This window comes from Chelon labrosus (assembly GCF_963514085.1).
Source record: "Chelon labrosus genome assembly, chromosome: 15".
Taxonomy (NCBI): Eukaryota; Metazoa; Chordata; class Actinopteri; order Mugiliformes; family Mugilidae; genus Chelon; species Chelon labrosus.
The window spans coordinates 9,732,715-9,751,046 of NC_140348.1; the positions used below are offsets into that span (position 1 = coordinate 9,732,715).

Sequence of the window (18,332 nt, forward strand, 5' to 3'; positions counted from 1 at the left end):
TTGGGCTGTTAGATAATTTAAAATTCATGTACCCATCTTTGAACATTTCAAACTGACTATAATGACATTTGTTCATGTATTTATCAACCAAAATCGGTCTTAAATAGATAATTCACACAGTATTCCTTAGCTTAAATTTAACAACATACAATTATATTACACCCTTCACAGGACAAGCGGTTACAGAAGATGAATGAATGATTGAATGAATAATTATATTACACTCATAGGCAAATCCTTGTAGTGTGCTACAATTTGTTTAAAACTATTTAGAACTGGGTATTATACTCCCAACTTGGGAAAACATGATGAGCTTAAAGGCTGATTCTTGACCTGCTGAATAGCAGTAAATCTGTTTTATATATTTTTTTAAAAACAATAACATAAACAGATAATTACATACATGATATGAACACAACTACACTTAAATAGGCCCTTATGGCAGTTTTTCTTTATAAAGCATGTGTTGATCTGTTTAGAAATGTTAAACAGGGTATGTTTAAATTATGTGTTATTCACATTATGTGAATTCATGTGAAACATCCACAGTTTCACAACTAAATGACCTGTTTATGATGTAAAAGCTATTCCAAGTAATCCGGCAAGCAATCACCTGTAGTTCTTCATCTCGCATCAGCAATCATATCACAGTGTGCAAGCATGTGTGTACATGAAGGAGTGCATGACGATGACTCACCGGTCTATCAAGGCAAGGTGATAAGAGAAGAGTGAAAGGGATCACATCAGTGACAAGCGCACTGAGCCAGGGCAGCAGGTGATCATTAACTCGGTAGCTTCTGGACTCTTCACTTGGTTTCCTAATGTTTTTATTATTTAGTAAGTAGTTGTGTTGCATTAAACTATTCAGTTGTTATATCATATTAGTGTCTGCATCATACTCTCTTCTGCAGCTGCAACTCCTTGTTTTATCTTGTAAAAATGTAAAACTGTTAAAAAGTTGAAACTTTTTTTTTTTTTTTGAAGCTGCACTAATGATTGTGACCAATAGGGAGCAGATAAACTCCAAAATACATGTGAACATAACATTTTGTACATTTTTAAAAAATATATCATTAAAAAAAGAAACCTCTTCAGTCCATCATTGCTTAAAACTGTCTTTACAAAGGAACCACCACATCTGAACTTCACAGCCTAGCATACGCAGTCTGCAATTAGCAAAATTATAATTTATCTAATTACGAAACATGTAAATTTGAACGAGCACTGTGCAACAACCTTTCATGCTTCACACATTTATTCTAATATATTCACTGACATTTTAACTCTGGCTTGGACCACTAAATTGGTGATTTACATTATTCCATGATAAAAAAAATCAAAAAAAAAAAAAAAAAAAAATCAATATAATATAGAAGTTGTCCAGATTGTGTAATTACCTCATTTCAAAAGTTTGCTTTGCAATAATACAAATACAGTGATAAAGCGGAAACTTGAGTGGTAACATTTAACTTTACATCCATTATTTAGTAATTATTTACAGATACAAAATTTAACAACTTGGTTTTAGCATGTTATAATGCAGTTGTGAGGAGACATATGAATGAATGAATTTGTAAACAACGAGCCAATAACTGTTCCGCTGGACATTCATGAGTGATGGCCACTGTCTCAAACATTAAAAATATATGTGAAGCTTTATGATCATAAATACATATTTACTTTAAATATCAAGTCATCTGTTTAAACAGCAAATGCAAATGTCTCACAAGAGTTGTAGTTGACAAAAACTATAAACCAAAATTATTGTGTTATAAACAATTTATTATTTATTTACTGTTTATAAATAAATGAAGCCTAAGCTGTTTATATAGTGTTCATTTTTGTTGTGATTAAAACATAGTTGTAATCATATAAAATATTTAGACGACATCGTTTTTGTTCATAAATATTGTATGGTTACTAAAACCTAAAATAAGGATGTTATAGTGTGTTTTAAATAATTAATGTGTACATAGCACTTAAAATATGAAAGTTGGGGACTGACATCAAAATTCCCAGATTTGCATGTTTGGATAAATAGTTTATCTTGTGTTTTCATTTTAAGGATAAGTCGGTATATTTTTATATTGCTCATTCGACCTTAGTGTGTTATTTAAATTTGACTTCAACTCCCAGCATCCTCCTGAGTTTACGGAAGTGTCAGCCGTCGGCAGAGCGTTGGCTCGCTTTGGTGTTCACAGTCCACATACTGGTTTCCAGCGAAGGGCGGTGTTATTGTTGACAGTACATTATGAGAGACGAGAGCACCGCCACCGGGAGACGCTGGGTTTTTAAAGCAAACGCAGCACGTTAGCGACTCGGTGAACGTTACGACGTAACGAATATGATGGCTGATGTTGTGGTTGTTGTGTTTAGCCTAGCATATTTAATCAACAACGTAGTGTAATTTAACGACGCCTATACACCCATGAAGCCGTTAGACTCAGATGAAGAGGAGTCAGAGCAGCTGGACGCGAAGCAAAAGGAGCTGAGACGTACGTTAACGTTTTATAAAACGATATTTGCCAACTTGATTCAATGAACAGCTAAAGGGAGTGTGTGTGTGTGTGTGTGAGAGAGAGAGAGAGAGAGAGGCGTTAAATAGTTAATTACCGTCCGGTTTCTGTAAGCTAGCTTAGTTGAAGCTTTGTGTATTAAAAGGCTGTGTTCACAAAACCCTAAAGAACCCTTGCTTCAGAGATACTGGCTTTGTGGTTGTTAAGGCAACCGGGCAGTAAATGCACATCACTGCCACCTGTTGCTGTTTGGTTACCAGCGACGAAAAAAGTAGAAGTTTTACCTTTCCAAGAAAACAGATTTAATTTATCACTATCCATGTTCAGATAGCTAACATTACCTCAAAAATATTGACAGACTTTCTGTCCTTCTTAAAAGTACCTTTGCATTATCCCTGGTACTCTGACCTGAACGTAACAACAAAATCTAAAATAACAAGGAAATATTTGCTCTTCAGTGTTGGCACATAAGATACAGAGACTTTAAGACCTAAATCGACTAGCCATCATTAATTAATGCAATTAACAACCCTGTGATTTCCCGATTGTGACATGTCAAAATTTCTGCTATGAAAAGGCCTGAGATAACTTCTTGATATAGGAGTAGTGAGTTTGTTTACGACTGTTAAATATTTTTGTTTCAGTGGTTTAGGACTGATACTATCACCCTACAATCATCCCACGTATTATTTCCTGCGTTAATTTATCTGATGTCTATAAAACGACAAAGGTGAAAAAAAGAACAACCATGAAAAATTCCAAAGACCTCTTTGAGAGTCAAACGTCTGAGCCTTACAGATGTCCCATGACATCTTTAAGGCTCAGACGTTTGTATCGATAATGTCAGAGATATATATGTTCCACAAAATATACACAGTTTCTTAAAGAAGAAATACCAAAGTACTCTGGTTCCAGTTCCTCAAACGACTCAGAACGACTCTCAACTATCCAAATAGTTACTATAAGATTCATTTTGTTGTGAAAACTTGCTTCTTCATTCATCGTCTATGAAAAAATGTTATTTCATCCCTCTGATTTCAGTAATTCATTTGGGTGTTTTATCGCTGCACCTTGTGCGTCCTTTTAATTTAAAATGAGGTGTGCACAGACATCATCTGAATTGTTGGGTGTGGTAATAATACACTGCATGACAATGATGTTGATTTTGATTTTAGAGCGGGCCAGAGCGAGGAATATCCGGCAGCTGAGTAACGCTTTGGAGCACCTGCACCAGGATGGAGAGGAGATGGATGAGGTCAGAGGCAGTGATGGCAACCTCTTCACGCCTGCGGCTGAAGAGGCTGCATGGAGCCCGAAGACGCAGAGTGAAGCAGGTGACATTAGTCGTGGCTGTCTGAAAGAGACACCACCTGGAGGTTTCGCTCATAATGTTGTTGACAGACAATTCATAGAGTTATAATAAAATGCATTGTGTTGGTCTGAGTGTGCTTGTTTGTGTGTCTTTTGGCATTATAGTTAATCAGCTGAAGAGCCTTCTGCTGAAGCAGGGCAGAGAGATCCCGACTCCTCTCTCTCCTTCAGAGAGACCGTCTTCATCCAAGGTAAAACATGCAACTAAACATTTAAATAAGGTTGACCTGTTACAGAAATCTATCAGGCTAGGATACATTCTCATATTGCGTATTTTTTAATTAAAACTGACTCTTCTGTTCTTTGTTAGAGAGGGCAGCAGGAGGGCAGGTCCACTCTGCCTGCCTTTCAGGATTTGGTCCCAATGATTCACAACCAGTCAGAGTACATCCAGCACCTGGAAGCGGAGGTCAAATTCTGCAAGGTCAGTGCACAAACATACAAGCGTGTGAGTGTCATTTCTGATTTGGGTAATCTGTGTTTGAGTTTCTTTGTTGGTGTGACTTCAGGAAGAGCTGGAGGGAATGAAACAGCGGATCAGAGTGGTGGTGGTGGAAAATGAGAAGCTGCATTCAGTGCTCAAATCAAAAGCTGGGGAAGAGTCTCTGAAAGATTACACTATCCTAAACTCCACAGTAAGATGTTTGTGTGAGAATTGCTGGTGTGATTTATGAAAATAAATATATGTAATCTATGTGCATGCTTGATTTATACTGTACACTAGTGAGGGTCCAATATGTCAAATCAGTCTACGTAAATAACATTAATAGGCTTAAGCAGCAGATGATACTGGCATTTTTCTAAATAATGACCATTGTGGGAAAAGAGTGGCTCGTGATCTGTTGTGATGTTTCTTTAGGTTAATGAGAGTATGGCCAACAGCTACAAAGCCTCCAGTACAGACCATAATATGCTGCAGAGAGCAGAACACAACACGTGGAAAAATGAGCTGGTAGGGATAACAGATCTGTTCTCTCTTCTCTTTCACCGTTTGTTTCTCCTTCATCTTCATCCCACATTGTTCTCATCATTTATCACATTTTTGTTTGTGGGAAGATTGAAAATGCAAAGCAAGCTCACAAATGTGTGACTTTAAAAGAAAATCTGGGGTTTAAGTTTGTGTTCTGTACGTTCTTATATGATTTTAATACAGTTCTTATAGAAAATTGTGGCAAACTCCATTCTACCCACTGATCAGTTGTGTTTCAAAGATACATTCAAACATTTGTTATCTTCAGGAACAATTGAAAGGGATCTATAAGGCCCAGATTGAAAGCTTGGAGGCTCAGGTCATCTCTCTCAGGTTGGTGCGATTCTCTATCTGTATTAAGCTTGTGTAGCCAGTGACTATTATATTAAAATATGTATCTCTGCTGTTCTGCCTCATAACCTTTCCATCATTAGGAAGGATCTCTCAGTCAGTCAGAAGGAGTGCGAGGAGTTGAAGGTTCGTCTGAGACACAGAGAGAAGCAGGCCGCAGATGCACTGAGGGCTGATGGAGCTCCCCGTGTGTCGGGATTGTGTTTGAAGTGTGCACAACATGAAGCTGTGTTGGCCGGGACGCACACAAATCTCCACATCCAGGCTATTGACAGGCTCACAAAGTCAGTAGTAGCATATTTTGTGAATCACACACAAAATATTCATACTGTAGCCTGTAGTGTGGTTGCATAGAAAAAACATCCTTGCTTATATGTGTTTTTTTGCATTGACCAGGCATTTTCTTGTTTGTTGCTCTTTCAGAGAGCGTGATGAGTTATTGGTGGCTCTGCGTTCTCTGCGGGCTAGTCAACAAGAGGCGCAGCAGAGAGAGTGGTCAGCTTGTCTTCAGGTCAAACAGGCAGTGGAGATGGCAGAAGAAGCAAATCTGCAGAAAGCAAGGGTCAGTATATGTATTTCTTGTTTTGTAGTAGTCTTTGGACATTGCCCGGTTGCATCTCATCAGCATTGTTAACTCTTTTGTGTGTATGTTTGCATGCAGGTGGAGGTTCAGTGCGAGCAGTTATCCAGGGAGCTGGCTCGACAGAGGGAACACTTAGACCGAGAAGCACACGCTTTGCACCAGAGACTGACTGAGGCCAGAGAAGAGGGCCGGGCCGAGGCCCACAAACAGAAAGAGGAGCTAGCACATACAGTAAATTTTGTTGTTTACTTTCTTGTGTATATAAAGAAAACTCATCTCTAAGGTTTCCAAATGTTGCTTCAATCCCCAGTTTGTTTACTAAACCTTGCTCACGTAAATGGAAGTGCTATTTATTTGTGTAATGCTTATATCAGAATATTACATTGTGGCATTTACCGTTACAGGCTTCGTAGATTTTAATCAATATCTTTAAAGTAAACATGCCTAGAGCAAACACTGGTATTTATTGATGTGTGTTTGTCAGGTGTCTAGCCTCTCTCAGCTTGTAGCTGAGTTGGAAGGACAGTTGGACAGAGTTCACAGAGACAAGAGTTCATTGACAAATCAGCTGGAGGACACTCTCCGCAAACTTACCAGTCAGGAACAAGACAATACCCAGGTAAGCTGTGTACTTTGTGCAAGAAAAAGCACATGTATTCACTTATCGTTGATGTTTATATTGTCCAAACTTACCATAGAGTAGAATGCTAAGTTTGTAGGATCAACGTTTTAGCTTTGGGAGGATACAGCTACAGTTTTGCAACCAAAGATTAAAATACACTTTCTTTTAAGACAAGTGTCTAAAAATGTAGCTTTAAGGAACAGAAGTAAAGTGCAATACTGGTACTCAGATGGAGTCAGTGCTCTCTGCTTGTAATTATTTGTGAATCCACTGGAGGGCAGCAAATGATTGCCTATTCCTATATTCATTTTCAGTATTTGAAATAAGGCATTCTGCATGATTACATGTATAAGGTTAAGGTAAGGTACATAACTATTTAAAGATGCTTATTTCAGGTTTTAATGTTTTTTGTTGTTAAATTAGTTGGTGCTTTCACGAGAGGACTGAAACTTGCAAAACCAATGTGTTAAAACATAATGTAATGCTTCAGTTGAGGGATTTTCAAAGAAGGAATGTAAGATAATAAAAGGAAAATCTGAAAATCTGAAAATGATGAAGCAATAAATGTGGGGTAATATTTGTTATCGATGGTCTGGCAGTTTTTAATCAACCCTTGTAATCCCTAGGCATGTGTGGATCTGCGATATCAGTTCAGCCAGGCCAAACTGAAGAAAGAGGAAGCAGAGAGAGAACTCAGAGATCTGAACGCGAAGACCAGCCGACAGATGGAGAAGGCTGCACAGGTATGTCTGCATTCGAACCATTCATTAGTTTAGATTTACTAGATTTACTCAATTTCTTTTCATACAACCGAGCAGGCTACTTGATAATATAGCGAGCAGTCAACATTGTATGAGGAGGCATTGCAAAAACAACAACTATTTATTTCCAAAGTTAATTAAATTATTTTTTACCAGCATCTGTTATCCAGATAGTGTAAGTAATTATTGAATATCCTGAAAACATATTACATATTCTTGTGAACAATAAGATCCTGGAAACTTGCCTGGATGAATACATTATTGTCCCAGGTGAATCCATTATCTGGAAGATAATGTCTTTATGTCTTTTGAACAACTAAAGAGGTACTACAATCTGCCCAACAGAACTTTATTTTGTCTTCAGTGAAGATCGTTTCTTTGATGTAACCTGGATATCACAATAGTCTTACCAACACCCACAGAGGTGGAGAAATTGTTACAGGAAGGAAGTGCACATACATTTATTTCAAGATACTCCATATTACTGAAAGAGTGTCCGAAACTAAGTTTGCACTTCAGACATCCAGACACAGAGGGAATCAGATTTAAATAAACAGTTGGAAGAACAATTATCATTGGATTCTTGTCAAGACAGTCAATCCAATACTATTAATGCATGGTACAGGCTTGTTCCTTTTTCTTTTTTCACCATCTATCGTTAACCCTAGAGAACGTCCCAACCTGAACTGTTCGAAATTTATTTGAATATTGAATATCCTGTTCAAGAAAAGTCCTTTTAAGTAAACTTTTAAGTAGATTACTTACCTTTTATGTTTTAAAATACATTCTGACGAACTGGTGTCAAATTATCTTGAATTTTAGATCTAAGTCATGTTATTAGTTAAGCTTTAATGTTGTGTTTCTCTGAGGGCATAAGGTGGGTTGTTGTGAAATATTTCCTCACCTCCTCTACCCTCTACCCTTCCATCTCTGCGGGACAGGAAGTGGAAAGGCTGAGCTCAGAACTGGTTGGCTGTCGGCAGCATCTGGAGGCGGTCCAAAAGGATGGGAGCCAATGGCAGGCCGAAGCCCTGAGCCTAGCGGAACAGCTGGCAAATGCCCAGCGCCAACTGCACCTCACCAGGTAGTACCTAATCCTATTATACATGCCACCACACTCACACACATACACACAGCGCTCCCCTCTGCCCAGCTCCTGCCCAGCTCAGCCCAGTCCAGTCCAGTTCAGACCAGCACACCAACTGTACCGCACCAGGTAACAGTTAATCCTATTATACAAACCACACACACATAAACACACATGCACGCCGCTGTGCCATGGTCCCGGTACCAACTGGACCTCACTAGGTCACCTCTAATCCTGTTAAGCATGCCACAACATAATGCAACACACACACACACACACACACACAAACACACACTGCCCGCTCTGTGCCACCAGGCCAGTGCCCAGCCCAGCAACAGCTCCAGCAGAGCCAAAATGGCGCCTGAGCCTTTCTTCTGTCACTGGCGCACACACACATAGACACACATACACAACAGCACGACTGATGGTCACTGGACAGCCTGGCCTCAGTGCCACCTACCAGTGCCCTGCACCCGCTCTCACGACGGGCGCTACCGGCTCCCCTCCACCTCCTATCTTCTGTCTTATTATCTATTTCTGCATCATTCCTGCCTCCCTCTTTCACTTCCTCTATTTTTCTTTTATCCGTTCATTCCATCCATCTATCCATACATTCATCTGTCTTTTCTACCACAAGCTCTTTTGTCCTTGTGTCCTTACATGTCCTTCCTTACATTCTCTATACTTTAAACTTAACACTTTAATCTTCACTTTCCCAGTATCCCTTTTTTCCCCCCAACCTTTCTTCCTACATTCCTCCCTTCTTCTTTTCTACACTCTGTCCCTCCTGTCATCCGCTGGCTGTTGCTCCCTTCAACACCATCCGCTGCCAAGGCCAAGCCAGCCCATGCCAGCCGCTCATGGCACTCTCTCACCCCCGCTGCCCACAGCCGAGGTGTCAGAGATGGGCACAGATGTGGCGACGATGCCCTGTGGTGCTGGAGGCTGCGGGATGTAAGTTTGTGTAATCTATGTGTGTGTGTATCCACTGCTGCTTCTGGCTCTGATCTGTGTTTAAGTGTGTTTGTCTGTCAGCTGGCCAGTGCTTACACACTGGCTGCATTGCGCGCTGTTGTGCTATATGTGTGTGTGTGCGTGTGTGTGTGTTTTGCAGCCAGCTGTGGAGAATGACATGCATATTAATGTGGCAACATGATGACTTTGACCTGTACTAGAGGAGCTGCTGGACTAACCGTTTTACTACCGTGTGTGTGGCAGTATGTGCATGAGAGAGTTTATAGTTTTATCTGTCCTCAGATGCATACTAGATGTTTGACAGCTGTTGACTTGGCTGAGCAAGGCGACGTTCAAATTCAATTTTGGTCATTAGCAGTGAATGCCACTTCTGAAACTAATTTAATGAGGATATTTCTTTTCCTTCAGCATTAAATGACAAGAAGGCCTCCATAGTTGGATGAAGTATTACAAAATCACATTTGCAATGCAGTATTGTTGCAAAGTAATTAACAGAAAATGGTATAACCAATGTAAAAATGATAAATCTGTAGTAATGATCAATTGAAAAACAGCATAGAAGCAAAATATAAAGACTTGCATATGTGTGTTTGTGTGAGAGATCACATGTTAAAGATAACAAACATAATCTACAAACTTCTATTTCTTTAAAAAAACTAATTTAGTTTGGGTTTTATTGGATTAAAGGGAAAAATTAAAGGTTATGTATTTGTGTTAAGGCTTAGTAACAAAGTGACATGATTAATCTTAATCAGACATTGTTTGAAACTTTCTTCCTAAATGATGAAACATTGCTGGTGAAACAAAACATTAAGCTTTACAAAACAACACAAATTCACCAATCCAACTCTAGATGAACACGTACAAGAATTTTTTTTGCACTATTCACCGGAATTTCAACATTTGACCAGTGTTAATAGTAATGTTACGTTGCATTAATTTTGTGTTTTGTTATACGTAACATTCAAACCTTGAGTGTTACAAACAAAAGAAGCTACTAATAATAGGGAAGTGTCGTGGAATTCACTACAGAGTTCGCATCACACACTGTAGGCTATCCTCTTGGGAAACTATTCTTTGCATTTCTTTCATCTAAAGAAAAAGGACGTGTGTACCTGCTCAGGCTACCAGCAAACATGTCAGACCATAGAACACATTTGAAGGCAAAACTGTTAACAGCTGTTCCGAATAAAGTTCGCGAAGGCCTGCCGTGATCTCAAACACATTCATATTTGTGACAGTGAGGTTAAGGGAGAAGTTCAGACCTTGCTTATTTTCTCTCAGCCCGTCTCGACAGCTGCTGCATAGAAAAGGTCTGATAGAAAGCAGTTGTTGAATGCAGCTTTCCAGTCCAGATGTACAGACCTCATTCTGACAAACACTTTAGAGCAGCCACTAGTCATAACTATGCTGTATTATGCTCATCCTTACTTTTGTCACTTGGCATTTTGAATTCCTAAACACCATGCACATGCACATAACCATTGCTTTTAATTTGTTGAGAACATTTATTGACATAACTTCCCTAGCCCCTTATCTTAACCATTATCAGCACATTCCCGGTGTTCTTCTTCTATGCTAATCTGAGCCTAATCGTGCTCCCAGGATGCCTTGCATTTCTCCCCACTGCTTTTAGTGTCCACACTTGAATAGGTTAAAAGCAGAGAGCCTATTCCTTATGTGTGTATACATACTATATAAACATGGCAAATAAAAGCTGATTTGATTTGAATAGTAACATTAACCTTAAACCAAATCTGAACCCTTAAACAGACAAAAGATGTGAGGCCAGAACAAAATGTCCTCACAATGCAGAAAAGTCCTCACTACTATGACAAAAATGTGTTCATACAGGGATATAAAGACACACACCACATGTACATCTGTTGAATTTTGTTAACAGCCTCTGTCCCTACTCAGGTCGGCAGTGTGTTTTTTCCTCTTTTTTTATTTCTGTAATGGTTTCAGTGATTTTTTTCTCTTGCTGTTCCAAATCTAAATAAATAAACCCAAAGCCATCATCACCTTTTCATCTCTTCCTCTACCTCTGTCTCTTTCGTTCTCTTTCTGTCCATCTGTAGGCCTTCAGGGGTTATCCAGAGCTGCATGTAGTTCATTCGTAGTCTGTCCAATACAGAGCCATGCTTGAGTCTTTGTAGCTGCAGTGATCTGGTTTGTGTCGCTGTGTGTGTTGTTGGAGAGTACTGTTGAGGAGAAGTTGAGACTGGAGGGCATTTGTATAACCGGCCTTCAAAGGTAGCTCTTTGATTCTCTCTTTGCAACTTTTTGTTCTCCCTTCTTTCATTCTGTCCTCCTCTCACGGCCTAAATGATCACAGCTCGTCTGTGGACCTGAAGCACAGACTGCTTCTGTTTGTTTTCTGATAGCCTTACCTTCCTTCCTGATAAACATATACGTATGCATACTATATGCACACACACATAGTTGTTTATACAACTGCATCTTTGCAAATGCTTGCACTGATATGCACATCAGTCGAGCCCACATGCCTGTACACACAGACACAAACACACACACACACAGATGCAGGCACGCATCCGGGGGTCCCATGGCGGCTGGTGCGCTGCGCTGTGCTCCAGGATTGGATCATCAGCCAGCTGTGAGTTGGACAGCCCAGGATCTGTCCTAATCCCCGCCACTCTGTTCACATCGCCTCACACACACACACACACACATGTACACACACGCACACACTCCAGTCCCGGCCCCAGCCCAGCAGAGGGCTTTACTAAGTTTGTTTTGTTTGTTTGCTCCTGTCTTTCTTCACTTTCTTTCCTTTCTTCTTCCCTTGTCTCCATCCGGTCTCATCTCTCCCCCTGTTGTGATCGCACATCCCAAAGGCCATAGTGAAAACTGTCCAGCATAACTTCTGTTTCAGCACATGCCAGAAATGAATGAGTGGATGGATGTGTGTTTGCATGCGTTAGTGTATCCATGGTTAGTTGAGACTTTTGTGTTTGGGACGAGTCTGTGAGGCCCCAAATCTTCCACCAGTTTTGTTATCCCCATGAAATCAAGCATCCATGTTGATGAGGGTGATTGCTTAGAGACGGTGACGGACCTGGAGCTGAAATTACTTCAGTGAATTAGTTTACTCACTGTCGCTTTGTCACCTAGAACTTCTGATTATGATTTTCCAGGCCAGAAAGTGTCTGAACATGTCTGTTCATATAATCTGATCTGTGGCTGGGAAGCTGGTGGATGGACCCACTAGGACAAAACTTACACTAAAGGTCACGTTTGATTCCTGGGATCTGCAAAGATCTATCTGCAAAATTTGCATTTAGGAAAAAACAGTGCTCATATAACTTCCAGTGGAGGTATTCAGGGCACATTTAACAGGGAAGAAGAGACACCATGGCAGATCTAACATGTATCTTTGCTGCCACCTAGATAAGCGCTTGACATAACGACCTCCTTGAGCTTAAACATTACAGTATACTGTATTTTCATAATTTACAGCTAAGTGAAAATTCAGATTACACTACAAAACTAGAAAAAAAAGTGCCATATGGGAATAGTGTTTCCTTAACCCTTGACCTTTGAGACTTTTGCCCCCGTACCACAACCCTCTTCACCGGTTTGACCCCCAGCTGCCTGCGCTCACTTGATTCTTTAAAAAAGGATGAGGGAAGTATAATTAGGCATATGGTTAAATCGTAAATAAAAGTTCATTTTGAGTAAAAGTGAAGACAACAATAATAAAAAGACATAATTTCAACACTTATCTTGAAAGAGTAAGTCCATTTCTGAGATGCCTTACAGTTTTGTTTGCAAATTACATTTACACTGAAATATCCATATGTTTCTGATGTATATTTTAAGTCACACATTAAAAAAATAAAAATATATCCAGTGATATGTCCAGTGTATTAGCTGGTATTGCAGAGAATGATTTTATGTTGTGATAAACAAGTTTTGTAGATGTAAAAGCATCAAAGAAATGACTTGAACGGCATCATCATACTGCTCTACAAATATATTCACAGATTCCTCAGTCTGGACACGTCATCAGTGATGTTTTGCGTTGCTTTACCGAGTGTTTCAGGGGTTGATCAGGCACCAGTGTATGTCCACACAGTAAGCTACTTTATATCCATGGCTCTCCTCTCTTGAGCTACAGCCACCTTGAGGTGCTCTCTCCTGCTTCGGTGGTGCTGAGGACGGCTCTCCTCCTCCTCTCTCCTATGCCGAATTACCGAAGGTTCTGACCAGAGAATGGACGGCAAATCCCCTGCACCGAGATACCTGGTTCTCCATCCAACCTGGTAACAGTTCCTGAGCAGCTCCATGTACTTGGAGAGCTTCCTTTCAAAGGCTTCTTCCAAGCGATCTTCCCTTGGGACTGTTGGCTCCAGTAGCATGACATGTTTCATGGATTCTGATACAAGGACAATATCTGATGGCAGGCTGATTGTTTTGATGTAACTGGTGAACTGAAGCTGTTGTCCAAGGTCGACCAACATTTGCAAATCTCTTGCCTGCAGATGATATTGTTTTCCAGCTCTGACGAAGACGCTGATGAAGATGATGGTGAAAGAGAGATAATTTCATGTTTGTGTATAAAAGGAAGTTAGTTCAACCTAGTTACAGGATAGTGACTTGACATCAAAACAGGATGCGTTCATGTGAGACAAACATGTTTGTCACGATAAAAAGAATGCAAACATGTCACCCATTAAATATCATACTCAGAACATCTCATGGGTACAGGTTGATCTTGGTGTCATGTCTTTATGGTGGACCATGATAATAATGGTGAGAACTCTTCACTTGGCTGGATTTTGTTAAGGGGTCTCTCTTTAGTGTGAAAATGACTATGTGGCCATCCACTACCCCATTGTGTACCAAACTGATGGATTTGTTCTTCTTCTCAGTAAGAATCGCCTGTTTCACTTGCATTAAAAGCTCCTTTGTACGCCTGTAATTGCCAAAAGCAAATGCTGTACTTAAACTCCAGACCTTTAACATGTTTAATATAAGTAGAAATAATGAAGAAATATCCCACATCTGTTCATGAAGCCGCTTCTCTTAAAATTATCCAATTACTTTGGTTCCTTTAAAAAAAAGACCTATCTAGGGATCTTTTTATTAACAGGTAGTAATTCCTTAATTTATTCTCTAATTTGGATGAGAATACTCTTAAATTAAAAACAAGGGTCTGCACTCTACAGTTCCATAATGAATACAAGCTTAAACATATTATAATTCATTAATATAAAATTGTGTCATTGTCTAAATATACAATGGTTTAACAGTACATCATCTAGAAGGGATTGTTTAGCGAGGGATGTAAAGGAGAGAGATTTTAGGGCTATATTGTCCTTTATGTGACCCTGAGTCTGTAGATGGATGCTGATAGGAAGAGAGAGAACTCAAAGCTCCAGACCAACCGCTGTGAATCTTATATACAAAGTTCCCCAAACTCTATTAAACGTGTCACGCTGCTGCTCTCTCTCTGTACCGCTACCTAGTTCTTGTTTTTTCCTCTCCCCTCAGTTGTTCGTCGTGATATCAAGGTCTGGAAAGGCGGCGAACAGAACTGTGTGTGTGTGCGAGGGCGGAGAAGTGTAAATGAGGAAGGTGAGGCAGCAGATGCCGCGTCCCGCCAGAGGCTCGCTTTGAGCAGCGAGTGAAATCTGGGCGCGACAAAACTGCTGCAAACCAACTCGGCGGGAGGCCCTTGTCCAATCACGGCCCGGAATAAAAGGGCCTGGGCGCCACGCGGGCAACAGTCGCTCAGGAGAGGCGGGGGCAATAATGAACCTTCAAGTGCTGCCAGCGAGTGCACACACACTTGAGCACAGCATCCTTCTTTCTACCTGGCATTAACAGTGTCTAACCACTGTCTGCAAACACACACACACACAAACAGACACACAGCCTCTACAGCAACTGTGTGCATGACTTTTTGTGTGTGCGAGCGTAAACGCTTGAAGTATCCATGTATCGTGATGTGTGTTGTTTGTGAGCATGCAATTAGATGTGTGCGTGTCTTTGTGCGAATGTTATGTGTTGATACCTTTGGGCTACACCTGTGTCTGTGAAGTTTGATGTGTGTGTCTCTGTGTGACAGCAGCGGGGCAGTGCCAGGTATGAGGCTTGCTGTGTGTTTTTGTGTGCTCCTGTGCCTGTGTGTGTGTGTGTGTGCTTGTCTGGTCGGCGGCCATGTTGTTGGGTAGCAGATGGCACCATGGTTGGCAGGGGAGGGGCTGCTTAGCACAACTAATCAGACAGTTACGGATAGGGCAGCTGGGAGGGCCGTCGGCCAGCCGTGTGTGCGTGTGTGCATGTGTGTGTAAATGTGTGTGTAAATGTGTGTGCACCGCAGAGTGCCATGATGTTGACAGTGGTGGGCCCGTTGGCCCGGTGACGAGACCTTGCCGCGTTCTTCTCTCCTCGCTGTCGGAGTGCCCTCTCTGCCATCCTGCCTCCTCACCTCTCGCTCTCTTGCACTCTTGCTGTCTCTCTTGCTCAATCTGTTGAGACCTACTTTTTTTCCTTTAGTCTTTCTTTCAGTTTCTTTGACTCATGCCTTTCTCTCACACTGTCTTACTGTCTGCTGCATCTTTCTTTCTTTGGTCATTAACTAATTGCTGTTAATTCTGGAAAGTATTTTAATACAGTTTTAGTGAAATCCTCACTAAACCTTTTAATAATGTGACCTTGTGACATTTCTCTTGGTTTGACTTGGCCTGTCACAACGTCATTTCTACTGTTTGAGGTTTGACTTGTTCCTCTTAATGACTTCCCATGTTGTAGCCACAAGTTCCTGAGTTCAATTTAAATTCACTTTTATTCATATGAAATCAAAATTGTTTCAAAACACTTTACAAAACCCAGAGCTTAAACTCCTTAGAGGGAGACGGTGGCAACAAGAAGAAACCATGAGCAGAACCCAGCTCATATGTAGGGAACCATCTGCTTGAAGGCAACAGTAGTTTACCATGAGACACCTAACCTCTAATATGGTGACGGTATATAGCCACAGAAATGCAACCGCCCAGGACACTTGAAAAACAAGTGTTTATAATGTTTAATGTTGCAACAGATGTTTCTATTTCAATTAACTTTACAATTAAAGTAAAAACCTTATGATCATGACAGCTATAGTCCACAGGACACCATCTGCAGGCACTTGCAGGACATCTAAATTAAGCCACTGACAACCTTTCATCTGAATAACTGTACCTTGTCACTGTTAAGGTGTTTCCATCTTTCTGTTTGTGAGTTTCTCTCTTTCACCCTACTGATGTAGACACCTGACAAATCATTTTATGACTAGTGGAGCCCTTACAACTATATCGCTTCTCCACTTGATCCTTTGATTCTTTACCAAGATAGTACCAACATTTTTTGTTTTTCAGTTCGTGTGAAACTGATTTATGAAATATGTTTTGTATAAAGGCTTAAATTCCTTTACAAACAAGTGTAAGGATGCACAGTTTTATCTGTAAAAGTAGTTTAAGTACGGCAAATACACCCAACAGGCATTTACTGTTCAATCATGCAATCCAAGACACATGTAGGTTTGCCTTTCTCCCTGAAACTCAGAAATTGCATGAACTTTTTTTTTTTTTTAAAACAACTGTTCAAATTCACATGCTATGAACTGAGCAGAGGACAGTCGCTCTGTACGTACAAAGATTATTAAGCAGAGCTGTAATGTATCCATCCTGCGGGGCTGGAAATGGATAGAATAGACAGATCGCTGACTGTGAGACCTCGGGCAAGATGGAGGCAAATCTGTCGGCTACAACTGTTGTCACCTCGGCCAAGTGTGCCCTGGGACACTGGCCTACATACACACACTACTGCTGGAGGACAGCATCCACCATTCACCTCATACACTCATCTCTCTCCTCTTATATAGGACATACAAGACATCTTCAAACTGTGTGCACAAATCGTTTTGTTTTTACTAAATGGGTCTGGCGAGGAGTTTCTACAATTTAGAGTTTAACTGTGGTCTACTGTGCAGTGGATTCAGTGTGCAAGGAGCTTAAAATAAATACATTTGTGTAGATGTGTACGTGTGTGTATGTGTCATCTGGTCAACTTTGTGCCTTCACACACCCCTGCTGTGAGGGTGGCAGCATCAGTGGCTCTACACAGTACCCGCTGCCTAGTAGGCACAGCTTTCATCCAACATGACAGACCCGCTCCCTGCTCTTCCCTTCCCCTCATTTATCTCTTTACCTCTGTCACGTTTTTTCTTTCACCTGATAGATCTACACTTTTATCTTTTTACTCTTCATATAGCTGCTCTTTGTTCCGTTTTTTTTTTTTTTTGCCTTCAATCATCACTTTCACTCTGATGCCCTTTGTGTGCACAGCAGTGCCAGGCAATGGCTCATAGGTAGTAGGCCAGTGCCCCCAACAGCAGATTGTATTGGGAGATGATCAGAAAGCGGAGCAAGAGACAGAAGGGAGAGGCATAAGATCGGAGCAAGGTAGCAGATGAGTGGAGATAATCTGCAAGACTGAAAGGGAGGAGAGTGGCAAAGATTTGAGATGGGTTAAGATAAAATGGGCAGCCCTGGCTGTGAGACACTACCATCAGTTACTAGAATAAATCTTTATTAGAAATCTATCAGATTTATCAGATCTATTGATAGGTTTTGGGATCTCTTATGTTATCTGAGTGAAACCCAAAACTGTTGTGACTGTCATATACACCAAAATGCATTGAATTAACAAGAAATTAATGAAATCCTTATTGGCAGCTTATAATATTAAAAAAAAAATGTTTTGCAAATGAGTGAACTTGTTTCATCACAGCTACTGCTTATATATTAACTTGCCAAAACATTAGGTACACTAGTGAAAACGAATGCAGTCGTGTGTTAAGACCACAGTTCTGCGTCTAATCTTAGCTTCATGAAGGTTATTCAGCTTTTGTTAAAGTACTGCTTGTAATACTGTCAGCTTATGTTGTGTTGTATCAACATACATTTCTATGTTATTTCTATTTTCACAACCCCAATTTAGTCAGTGGGCTTGGCTAAATAAACAAAACACTTTTTCTGTTTAATTCAATGTCAACATAAACTGAACATTAGAACAGTTAGTTAT

At 40.4% G+C, this 18,332-nt stretch overlaps 1 protein-coding gene across 2 annotated transcripts in view; it reads left to right on the forward strand.

Annotated features, from left to right (window-relative positions):
• The first annotated feature begins 1,964 nt into the window (after nucleotides 1–1,964).
• The window catches only part of sdccag8 (SHH signaling and ciliogenesis regulator sdccag8), a 43,295-nt gene continuing 26,927 nt past the window's right edge, over nucleotides 1,965–18,332 (forward strand). Inside the window, exons 1-13 of one of the 2 annotated variants that reach the window (XM_084562316.1) lie at nucleotides 1,965–2,495; nucleotides 3,692–3,850; nucleotides 3,993–4,078; nucleotides 4,198–4,311; nucleotides 4,397–4,522; nucleotides 4,747–4,839; nucleotides 5,126–5,190; nucleotides 5,292–5,492; nucleotides 5,632–5,770; nucleotides 5,870–6,022; nucleotides 6,276–6,410; nucleotides 7,040–7,156; nucleotides 8,116–8,258. In XM_084562316.1, the coding sequence (XP_084418442.1) occupies nucleotides 2,429–2,495; nucleotides 3,692–3,850; nucleotides 3,993–4,078; nucleotides 4,198–4,311; nucleotides 4,397–4,522; nucleotides 4,747–4,839; nucleotides 5,126–5,190; nucleotides 5,292–5,492; nucleotides 5,632–5,770; nucleotides 5,870–6,022; nucleotides 6,276–6,410; nucleotides 7,040–7,156; nucleotides 8,116–8,258 (1,598 nt within the window). In that variant the 5' untranslated portion in view covers nucleotides 1,965–2,428. Of the gene's footprint in view, nucleotides 2,496–2,600; nucleotides 3,851–3,992; nucleotides 4,079–4,197; nucleotides 4,312–4,396; nucleotides 4,523–4,746; nucleotides 4,840–5,125; nucleotides 5,191–5,291; nucleotides 5,493–5,631; nucleotides 5,771–5,869; nucleotides 6,023–6,275; nucleotides 6,411–7,039; nucleotides 7,157–8,115; nucleotides 8,259–18,332 lie in introns of those variants that run through there. The other variant, XM_084562315.1, reaches the window with a different exon arrangement.